We start from the raw sequence: 11544 nt of genomic DNA, 5'->3' as shown, positions 1-11544 counted from the left end.
GCTCTAGAGCAATGTGGATATCCTAACTGGGCCTTCCTGAAAGCAGAGAAGAAACCCAAACAGGACTCCAGTCAGCCAACAGGTGAAAAGGAGGAACCCAGACCAGTGGTCATTCCGTATGTTGAGGGAGTATCAGAGAAACTGAGACGTTTATTTTCTAAACATAACGTCCCAGTGGCTTTTAAACCCCAAAATACATTACGGCAAAGACTGGTTCATCCCAAAGATCCAGTCCCCCGGCACAAACAGAGTAATGTTGTGTATGCTGTTCAGTGTCAGGAGGGTGATCAGTCTTACATCGGGGAAACAAAACAGCCACTGGCCAAAAGGATGGCCCAGCACAGGAGATCAACATCATCAGGCCAGGACTCTGCGGTCTACACTCATTTCCAGGCCAGCGGTCACTCTTTCAGGGATGAAGATGTTCACATCCTGGACTGAGAGGAACAATGGTTTGAGAGAGGAGTAAAGGAGGCCATCTTTGTGAAAAGAAATCGTCCATCATTAAACAGGGGTGGAGGCCTACGTGTTCAATTGTCCCCCTCTTACAATGCTGTTATTGCTAGTATCACTCAGCCCTCTGTGAATAGTAAACAGCCATCAGTGTGCTAATGATCCATTGTTAGGCTGATGGTCCTTCTTGACCATGTGAGCAGCTGGTTTTGGTTGTCAGCAGCAAACTAGTTGATCCACTCTGAGAAGATGCTATTTAAGAGACTGAGCTGAATACAGCACCTCAGACTGAGGAAGTCTCTCGGATGAGAGACGAAACGTTTCTACATTTTTTTGTTGTTTTGCTTTTTTTTTTTTTTTTTGAATATCCAGAGGACCAGATTTAACTTTTTTGGGTTCATTTTATGTAGTTTTTTTTTTTTTAAGTAAACTGCAATGGTTGTTTTGTGCTGGTTAGAGGATGTTACAACCGGGGAGACATTTGGGCAAAGCGCAGTTTTCACTTAATCCCAAAAATAAGGAAATGTGAAGGACCTCCACCGGAGGAGCTCACCGCAGAACATCGTTGAGTCTGGCTAAGGATCTGCCCTTGAAGACGTCGCGCTCCGATCACTTTTTGTCCGGTAAAAAAAAAATCTATATAAATCATTTTGTGAAACAATGTCAGAACAATGTCGGAGTATAAGTGTGTGTGTGTTGGAACTGTTTTTTTTTTAGCATCTCTACTACTGTAGTTAGCTTAGAATGCTATGCAATGTGCTAACCTCCACACCGTAACACTCACAGCAACAAAGTTCTGGTTCTGGTCCCGTGTTGAGCCTGGACTGTCTGTTGTCAGGAGGCTGCACATTATTTTATTTAAACCTTTATTTAGCTGGTTAGATCTGATTGAGACAGTTTACACATCTTTTTTTCAAGATAGACCGGGTCAATATGACATTACAGCAGCTCACAAATATGACCCGTCATTAAACCAGAGTTATTAAAACACACTTAAAATAATGATGGTGAATAAGAGAAGAGAAAAACACACATGAAGATAAAATTGTACTAAAATGTGAGTGAATATCAGTTAAAGCATGTACTAAACAAATCTTCAATAATTAATATAAATACATGTTATACAGTACACACTGTGTATGATACTGTATATACTGTACAGTATATGCATCATACACACACATTGTAGTTAATATACATAATATTTGAACACTGCAACATTGTCAGACTAGAACTATCAGTGTGTTTTGATTTTGAGTCCCTCTTTACTCTCATGTGTGAATAAAGCAGTGGGATGCATCTGTACTGAAAATATTCCATAACACAAGTTCATCTTTTGGGTATTACAACATTTGTTCTATTGAATGATTTATTTTTTCAGGAAGGCGTGCACACAAGTCAAACACAGACTGGTCTCCTACACTGAAGCTGACAGACACACTGACTCTGAGACAGTCAGCAGCAGAGGAACAGCAGGTAATGACACAAGCAACCGGCACAATAATTCAAAGATATTAAAGTAAATCTAAGATTAAAATAACTAAAATCAATATAAAATTGAACATATATCTTTGTAAATGAGTAAAAATGTTAGAAGCAATTGTATTAATTGTCTTATTTTAGAGTTTGTGATACAAACATGACAATGTTTACTAATCTTTTATTTATTTATTTTTTAAGGTACAGACGAGTGAAGGACCAAGTTCGATCCAAAGAAAAGCTCCAGTGCGAGGACTCTCCTAGACCTGGGTCAAGTCTCGGATCCTAGGCCTGGGTCCAGTCTCGGATCCTAGACCTGGGTCCAGTCTTGGATCCTGAGGGGTTGGCTGCTCCAGTCGGGCAGTCCCACATGACGAGGAATCTGTTCCAGTTTGTTTAAAGTCAGAAACTACACTGGCCTCCATCATTCCTTGTTGAAGAGTGTTTTTGATCTGGTATTTATTCTGTAGCCCACTATGATAAGCTGCATGTAGTCATTTTCATTAAAAGACATAAAATCACCCACAGTTCACATGTTTTATTCAGTTTCAACTGTGTTGAATTTCTAATTATTGGCATTGACTTAGAACTGTGTCAGTCTCCTCCTGGAGGAGGAACCATACAGCAACATGCATGTTTTTATGTTTTGTACATGTCAATAAAACACAAAACTGGTAAGTTGCCAAAGAACAATCACTACAGCTAGGTTTTATTTATGTGCAGTAGAATAATGTCTAGTAGAGGTGACATTACAATGAAACTATTTCTCAGTATTGGAGATTAAACAGAGGATCTTAATTATTGAAATAAAGAAGGTGAAACTTGGTGCAACTGTTTTATTCAAACTAAAGGTAAACACGTACATTTAGGAATGCATGTTTCACAACCACACCACATGTACTTGAAAAGCAGATTCGTTTATAGAAATGATATTTTCACTCATTTTGTTACTGTGGTGCACGACTGCACACAACTTCTGGACCAAGTGGAGTTTCATCCATCTCCTGAGAGAACCTTACACAGAAATACAACACACAGGAGGAAAACAATTAAAATGCTCTTCTTGTTTTAGGGTTTTAAAACATTTAACCCATGGATTAAAAGGAGTTACCAAATTGTAATTTTTCATCACTAACTTTATTAACAAAAGCAGTCATAATGGAAACTAAATAATATCAGTGACATTTACTGTAACATGTTAAATAATATGACTGGGCAATAATTACAAATGATTTATTTTGTTAAGACTAATTTAAGTATGAAAGGCAGTCATAGGCAAAATAAATAATGTAGTAATGTGACAAATCAGTGATGTTTACGTGGCACAAGCTACATCAAGTAGATCTTTACTGTAGCACAAGCTTCAGATAAGCTGAAGTAACTTACGCAAGCAACAGCTACTTCAGCTTACTTTAGCTTGTGCTACATTAAAGATCGCTGATTTTTACTGAAACACAAGCTACATCAGCTAAACTAATCTTTGCTACAGTAAATAACAGTGATCTTTAATGTAGCACAGATTAGCTTAGCTGATGTAGCAATCTATAAGGGACATCTACGTGTATATCATTGTAAATACTTACTCTGCCAGTCACCAGAACTTTATTAGCATGAAGAGTTCGGACGTCCTTCACAAATCCGTTATTGATTTTAAGCATCTGTAGATTTAAAGCTGCGAAGATCCTCCGTTTTAGGCACTCCTCGTGTTCATTAATAATTAACAATATTAAAGTAACTTCTCGGTGACAACTTGTCTGTTTCGTCTGACATCGTTTCTTTCTCCACCTCATAGGGACCTCAGCTATTTTATGCCTATATCTTGCTCTTGGTCAAGAGTATCAATATACTGAGCTCTGGTCTGTCTGTATGCAATGTTCTTTACATGCGCCTCAACAAATGGCGGAAAACCCAGTATTGTGTAATACCGGTCACGTGTGTGGGAACTACAAAAACAGATTCCTAAAAAGTTGGGACACTAAACAAATTGTGAATAAAAAACTGAATGCAATGATGTGGAGATGGCAAATGTCAATATTTTATTGGTAATATAACATAGATGACAGATCAAAAGTTTAATCTGAGTAAATGTATCATTTTAAAGGAACAATATGTTGATTCAAAATTTCACAGTGTCAACAAATCCCAAAAAAGTTGGGACAAGTAGCAATAAGTGGCTGGAAAAAGGAAATTGAGCATGTAACGAACAGCTGGAAGACCAATTAACACTAATTAGGTCAATTGACAACATGATTGGGTATAAAAAGGGCTTCTCAGAGTGTCAGTGTCTCTCAGAAGCCAAGATGGTAAGAGGATCACCAATTCCACCATTGTTGCGCAGAAAGATAGTGCAGCAATACCAGAATGGTGTTACCCAGCGTAAAATAGCAAAGAGTTTTAAGTTATCATCATCAACCGTGTATAACATCATCAAAAGATTCAGAGAATCTGGAACAATCGCTGTGCGTAAGGGTCAAGGCCGTAAAAATTCTACTGGATGCTCGTGATCTCCGGGCCCTTAAACGTCACTGCACCTGAAACAGGAATTCCACTGTCAAGGAAATAACAGAATGGGCTCAGGAATACTTCCAGAAAGCATTGTCAGTGAACACAATCCACCGTGCCATCCGCCGTTGCCAGTTGAAACTCTACAGTGCAAAGAGGAAGCCATTTCTAAGCAAGCTCCACAAGCTCAGATGTTTGCACTGGGCCAGGGGTCATTTAAAATGGAGTGTGGCAAAATGGAAGACTGTTCTGTGGTCAGATGAGTCACGATTTGAAGTTCTTTATGGAACACTGGGACGCCATGTCATCTGGACCAGAGAGGACAAGGATAGCCCAAGTTGTTATCAGCGCTCTGTTCAGAAACCTGCATCACTGATGGTATGGGATTGCATGAGCGCTTGTGGCATGGGCAGCTTGCATGTCTGGAAAGGCACCATTAATGCAGAGAACTATGTTCATGTTCTAGAACAACATATGCTCCCATCTAGACGTCATCTCTTTCAGGGAAGACCCTGCATTTTTCAACACGATAATGCCAGGCCACATTCTGCAGCAATCGCAATATCATGGCTACTTAGGAGAAGGATCGGGGTACTGAAATGGCCAGCCTGCAGTCCAGATCTTTCACCTATAGAGAACATTTGGCGCATCATAAAGAGGAAGGTGCGACAAAGAAGGCCCAAGATGATTGAACAGTTAGAGGCCTGTATTAGACATGAATGGGAGAGCATTCCTATTTCTAAACTTGAGAAACTGGTCTCCTCTGTCCCCAGATGTCTGTTGAGTGTTGTAAGAAGAAGGGGGGATGCCACACAGTGGTAAAAATGGACTTGTCCCAACTTTTTTGGGATTTGTTGACGCCATGAAACTTGGAAACAACAGATTTTTCCCTTAAAATTATACATTCTCTCAGTTTAAACTTTTGATCTGTGATTTATGTTCTATTCTGAATAAAATATTAGATGCTGGCACCTCCACATCATTGCATTCAGTTTTTATTCACAATTTGTTTAGTGTCCCAACTTTTTTGGAATCCGGTTTGTATGTATTGTACAGTGTATCCAGCAGAGGGCGCATGAAGACTAATTTTAGGTCTTGGCTGTTCACTTTAACTTTCACTTTTGATGTTCAGCACAGCTGAAGCAGGGAGCAATACTGTGCTGCATATTTTGTTGAACAGACCATGATAAGTTTATTGTAACAGAATTGTAAAATAATAAAAATTAACAATAATAAATTCTCTTCAATCCTCCAACCCTCTTGCCGTTAGCTATGTGCCTCTCTAGTTAACAAGCTAACGTTAGTGTGGGTATGCTGTCCTCGCAACATGTGACTATGCTTGCTTTCTTGATTTTACTGAAGATCTTTATGAATTTGTAAAAAGACAAAGTCTCCCAAGGCACAAGTGTGTTGGGCACATTTAGCGTGTAGAAGAGCTGTTTTCTCCCAGGGGGCTGAGATGGTGCTGGGGGAGGGCAGCCGACTCGGGACCCGAAGGCCCTGGGCTCAATCCCCGGTCCTTGCACACCTCGTGGTGTCTGAGCAGGACACCTCATCCTCATTTGCTCCCCCGGCGCCTTCTACAGCTGCCCACTGCTGCACCTAGTGGTGGATGGGTTAAAAGCAGCAAGCCAATTTTGTCTTTGTATGGGAACATACAATGATAATACATAACACATTATTTTACGAAGCACTTGTTTTACCGGAGAAAAGACATCAAAGATTGTTATGTGGTGAGAGCACTCACTACCTCACGTGCTGCAAGTACAACATGAAGATCAGATGTCTCGCTCTGATTGGAATTCAAACCCAAAACATTTTAAGTTTTTAGCATGAATTAATTTTTGTACCACATGGTGCGAAATACAAATAAAGAACCTTGAATCTAAACTAGCGTATTTTCCACTGTACACATCGCTCCACCCTATAAGTTGCATCAGTCCATATTTGTCTAATAAAGTGGAAATCCCCATAAATATGTTGCTTGGCCGTATACGTCGCATCTATTGTGCGTCACCGCTGACGCATCGCGTTTATTACTCGTCACCACTGACAACCCGGAAATGTGGGCCGGTGTTGTGCCATAAAACGATGAGCTGCCAAATGGCAGCCACGGGAGTGTGCATGGGAGGAATTTAACAACATTATCACTTAAAAACAATTATTTGTTTGCTCGAAATTATAGTACATCTGTGTCTCAATCTAACGTTTGCTAAATTAATGCACTTTGATGGTCAAATCAGCTGAATTTCAAAAATAGTTTTGCTGCCTTTGTGCTGCAAAGTGGAGCTGCCGCTGCATCTCTTTAAAATTTAACAAGATAACCACCTATAAAAATTAATTTTTGCTCATAATTATAGCAAAGGTGTGTCTCAGTCTAACATCTGCTTAATAAATGTACTTTAATGATCAAATCAGCTGTATTTCAAAAATAGTTTCACTGCCTCAGTGCTCCATGAACGCGCAGAGGAAGAGAAAAGGAAGGAGGAACGCGGCTCGTTTCTCCAAAAATTAACAAGAAAATCATCTAAACAATTATTTGTTTGCTCGAAATTATAGTAAATGTGTGTCTCAGTCTAACATTTGCTTAATAAATGTACTTTAATGATCAAATCAGCTGCATTTTGCTGGGGTGATGCAGCTGTTTTTGACAGTTCCAAGCAACGAGTAGAATGAAGGTGGGGAGGTTATGGCAGGCCGACTGAGTCATTAATAGCTGGTGAAGATTCTCAGTCATCCAGGACATGGTAAATTCAAAAAAGTTCAAGAAAAAAAAACAATAAAGTATAGTAAATAAAGTCCAGTTGTTTTTGTGTTTAACTTTTTTGGATTTGTCATTATAGCCACGTTTACCTATTACATGATACAATGGCATGCCATATTCTATTACTACTCTGCTGCCATCTAGTGGCTGAAAGTGGTACTGCTAAAAAAAAAAAATTTCAGTCAGAATGAATGGAAATGGTCATATCTCAACCAAAAAAATGGTTTATAAATATGGGAAAAAATCCTTAAATATGTCGCTTCGGCCCATAAGTCACACGGCATGTAAATTATGCAAAAAAACTGACTTATAGGCCAAAAAATATGGTAATTATTAACTATAAACTTATTACCTCATTTATGTAACTTACTCAGGAGATGAACTTACTTACTGTCTGAACAAAAGACATCACAGTGAGACTAATAAAATCTGATTAGCGTAGCTTCATGGTTTCTAACAGCTGTGCTAAATAAACGAGCCCCACTCCACTCGCTGTTTACTGGGATTCTTGGGGGTGAAAAAAGCTCAGTATTTTCAGCCATTATATCGGTTATCGGTGGTCACCTAACCCTCCCAATGTCGTTATCGGTGATAGCCAAAATTTCCATATCTTTCGGGCTCCAAAAGGACTGAATGCGGTGGTTATTTGGTCTTATCTGTGCGCGGCACACATTAACCTTTATTTATTTTACCCTCTGAGCTCACAGATGTCTAACAAGGTCTTCCTGGGCCTGAAAGTCTTTGGACACAATCATTTGCGTAGTAATACAAACGGTGTCCTCTTTAAGGAAACGACACATTAAACGTGTTGCGCAAAATATTAAAAGTAAAATATGAGCTAATGTGGTTTGGCTCGTTTTTTTTTTGTTTGTTTGTTTTTTTGTTTTTTTAATATCACTGTGTTTTTGTTGGTAGTTATCATGACACATTTTGTTTTCAGTTGGAAGAAGAATTATTATCCTCAAACAAACTGTTGATCTTGGACCCCCTTCACTCTGGAGCTGTTCTGCATCTGATCTGTAGGTGTGGTAAAAATGTCATATTTGTTGTTTCAGGGCAGCCATTTCCCAGCCACACCTACATCTGCTCGCTGTGTGGAACCTTCTGTCCCGGCTCCATGTTCCTGGAAGAACACATCAAACTGATACACCCCGACTCTGATGAAACCCGAGCCTTCAAGGCCCTGCAGTGCACCTCTTCTGCTGCTCTCTCCATGGTAGATGGGACTGATTCTGTGAGAGCTGTCGGCGAGGACGGACCAGGTTCTGGTGTCGGCGTGGGTCGACCTTTGAAAAAGGAGATTAAAATTGAGGGTGGGTATGAATGTGGGGACTGCGGCCGCCATTTTAACTATCTCGGCAACCTTCGGCAGCACCAGCGCATTCACACCGGAGAGAAACCGTTTGTTTGTCCGGAGTGCGGGGAGAGATTCCGCCACGCAGCCCGTTTGAAAAGCCACCGGTTGGTCCACAGTGGCGCTCAGAGTCCATTTCCCTGTCCGCAGTGCGGTAAAGGCTTCTCGGTGCTGTCTGGACTCAAAAGACACCAAAGGGTGCACACCGGAGAGAGTCCGTATGCGTGCCCTCAGTGCGGCCGCTGCTTCAAGGAGCTCGGGAATCTGTACACCCACCAGAGGATTCACAGTGGGGCCACACCTTACTGCTGTCAGCATTGTGGACGCAGCTTCCGCCATCTTGGAACGTATAAGAGTCATCGCTGCATGCCGGCACAGTAACCTGCTGCTGAGGACTGAGACCAGATTCTCTAGACTCTGTACCCTCGTTTGTGGGAAGAACTGGTCCTCCAGAAAATACTTTGCCCAGCAGGTTCATGGTTGACTGAAGAGTCCCAATGTTCTGGAGCTCTTAATGAAAACGTGTTATATGAGGGCGTCTGGCTAGCCTGCAGACTTCAAACCAGATCATGTTAAGAAGTAATTGTGTCTCATTTCATTATGTCCCCATCAACAGCTGGACGTGACCACAACTGTTCACAGCAAACATCAGGATGTTGAGCTTGTTGTCACCAGAAGTCCAGCATCAAACCCAGACTCTGATGTTTTACTGCATCACACCTCTAAATGTCTTCATTTGTGTTAGAACATCTTGAACATCTCATGGACTCGCTGGAGTACTTTATTTTCAGGAGAACAAACTAGATAGCAGATTAGTTTTCATCAGGAGGAAGGAAACAACAGAAGTGTACATTTATGAACCTAATTTAAAGAAGCATCTTCTGATAAACAAATTTTCATGTTCTCCTGTATGTTCAGCAGAACCTTTCAGATCTGCTGATTCCTGAAGAAAAGTCTCTGCTCTGTGGAAACACGCATCTTCATCCTGAAAACGAACACCATCATCAGTATCCTGGTTTCCCGATAGACTGAGGTCATTTCCTGTAGACGATTTCCTGAACATTTCTACCCTTTCAAAATAAAACTCCTTCAGTCAGATGTTTCCATCCGCTCATTGTGGGCTTGCATGAAAGATGATTTTTTTTCTGATTTATTTGAACTTTTCCTTAAAATGATTATACGACTTACACATTTCATAATTTAATATTCATTTGTTCAGAAGTGGTGCTAAAGCTTTGAGAATGCATTTTCAACACCATCGTTGGTGATCATGAATGAAGGCAGTTTTGTTTTTTTTTGTTTGTTTTTTTTTCTTACAGCATGCACAGCACGGTGGCACAGTTGGTAGAGCTGCTGCTTCTCAGTAAGCAGGTCGCCTCGGTTCAAATCCGGGTTGGGAGACTTTCTGGGTGGAGTTTGCATGTTCTCTCTGCATGCGTGGGTTTTCTCCAGGTACTCCAGTTTCCTCCCACAGACCAAAAACATGCATGTTAGGCTGATGGTAACTAAATTGTCCCTGTAATTGACTGGAGACCTGTCCAGGGTGTTCCCTGCCTCGGATGGATGCATGGATGGATGGATGGATGGATGGATCCATCCATCAGCTTCCAAGACTCTCAGCTCAGATATGGACCCAAACTGTCTCCTTCAGACACAAGGAGAGAGGTTCTGGAGCAACCCTGGAACCACCACTGTGTCCCTGTCCACAGTGAAGTCCATTTGATCTCACCGAGGACTAAGGAGACCAAGAAGAAGCTCCAAAACGTTCAAGCTGGACTGAAACCTGGAGCTGTCCCCACTGATGAGACAAAGGTCTTCTGGAGACAAGTGTAATGGTCAGGTGAGGTAACATAAAGCTGTTTGCTTTAATGAAAGAATTATGTTTGGAAGAGTTGAAGTGAGGCGTTTTGACCCAAGAGCACAAGAAACAAGCACAGTGGTGGTAGCATCATGTGGCACAAAGTGGATCCAGTAAGGAAGGAAGAAGACGTCCAAACTCCAGCCTCACCTCAGATTAACAGCTGGAAGTAGAAACGTGTACACACTCAGGTCTTTCATCAGAACGAGTTGTTTTTCACGTTTTAAGGTGAATTTTAAATATTTTCCTTCACCTTTATGTTGACGTGTATGCTTTGGTCTTTTTCACTCATTTAAATCTGGATTTCTTTTGATCTGATTAGAGTTGGACTGTTGTAGGTCCAAACATCCACAGTGCTCTGCTATAGCCATACCTTTCAAACTCCATCCATTTACTAACTTCTTCATTTGACGGGTCGCAGGGGTCATTGATGCCCATGTCCAGCAGTCACTCTGTGAGAGGTGGGGCCCTGGCCAGGTCTGCAGGCCATACAGGCACACCTGGACATGTCTCCAGTCAATCACAGGGACACCTTGACATGTCTCCAGTCCATCACAGGGACACCTTGACATGTCACACACACACATATATATATATATATATATACACAATAACACACATATATATATATATATATATACATACATATATATACATATATATACACATACATATATATATACATATATACCATACCATACCACTTTATTTATAAAGCACTTAAAACAGCAACAAGGCCAACCAAAGGGCTGTACAGACAAAACAACAGGTAACACACAAAGCAAAATACAAAATGAGGTAAATCAGAATATAGACCAAAAAAAAACCCATGCAGATGACGACAAACCAGTGTGGAGCATACAGGATCAAAACACAGATCATCTTGTGTTGAAAGCTACTGAATAGTAGTGAGTTTTTAAATGGGACTTGAAAACCGAGAGGGAGGGGGCCTGTCTGACAAGCAGAGGTAACTCGTTCCAGAGTCTTGGTCCTGTTACAGAGAAGTCCCTGTCACCTCTGCGCTTAAGACGAGTTCCTGGAACTGTGAGGAGCAACTGGTCCGCTGACCTCAGGGAGCGTGGTGGGACATACGGTTGTAGCAAATCAGAGAGATGGGGGGGGGGGGGGGGGGGG

The 11544-nt window shown here is 41.1% G+C and overlaps 1 protein-coding gene across 1 annotated transcript in view; it reads left to right on the top strand.

The window, feature by feature from the left end:
• The window catches only part of znf16l (zinc finger protein 16 like), a 13430-nt gene extending 3956 nt beyond the window's left edge, over positions 1–9474 (top strand). Inside the window, exon 3 of the mRNA XM_037682063.1 lies at positions 8254–9474. Within this exon, the coding sequence (XP_037537991.1) occupies positions 8254–8933 (680 nt within the window). The 3' untranslated portion in view covers positions 8934–9474. The remainder of the gene's footprint in view (positions 1–8253) is intronic.
• The last annotated feature ends 2070 nt before the right edge of the window (positions 9475–11544 follow it).

Source organism: Nematolebias whitei, chromosome 1 (assembly GCF_014905685.2).
Source record: "Nematolebias whitei isolate Nwh7 chromosome 1, NemWhi1, whole genome shotgun sequence".
In the NCBI taxonomy this organism is placed as follows: domain Eukaryota; kingdom Metazoa; phylum Chordata; class Actinopteri; order Cyprinodontiformes; family Rivulidae; genus Nematolebias; species Nematolebias whitei.
This window is presented reverse-complemented; position numbering and strand designations above follow the sequence as displayed.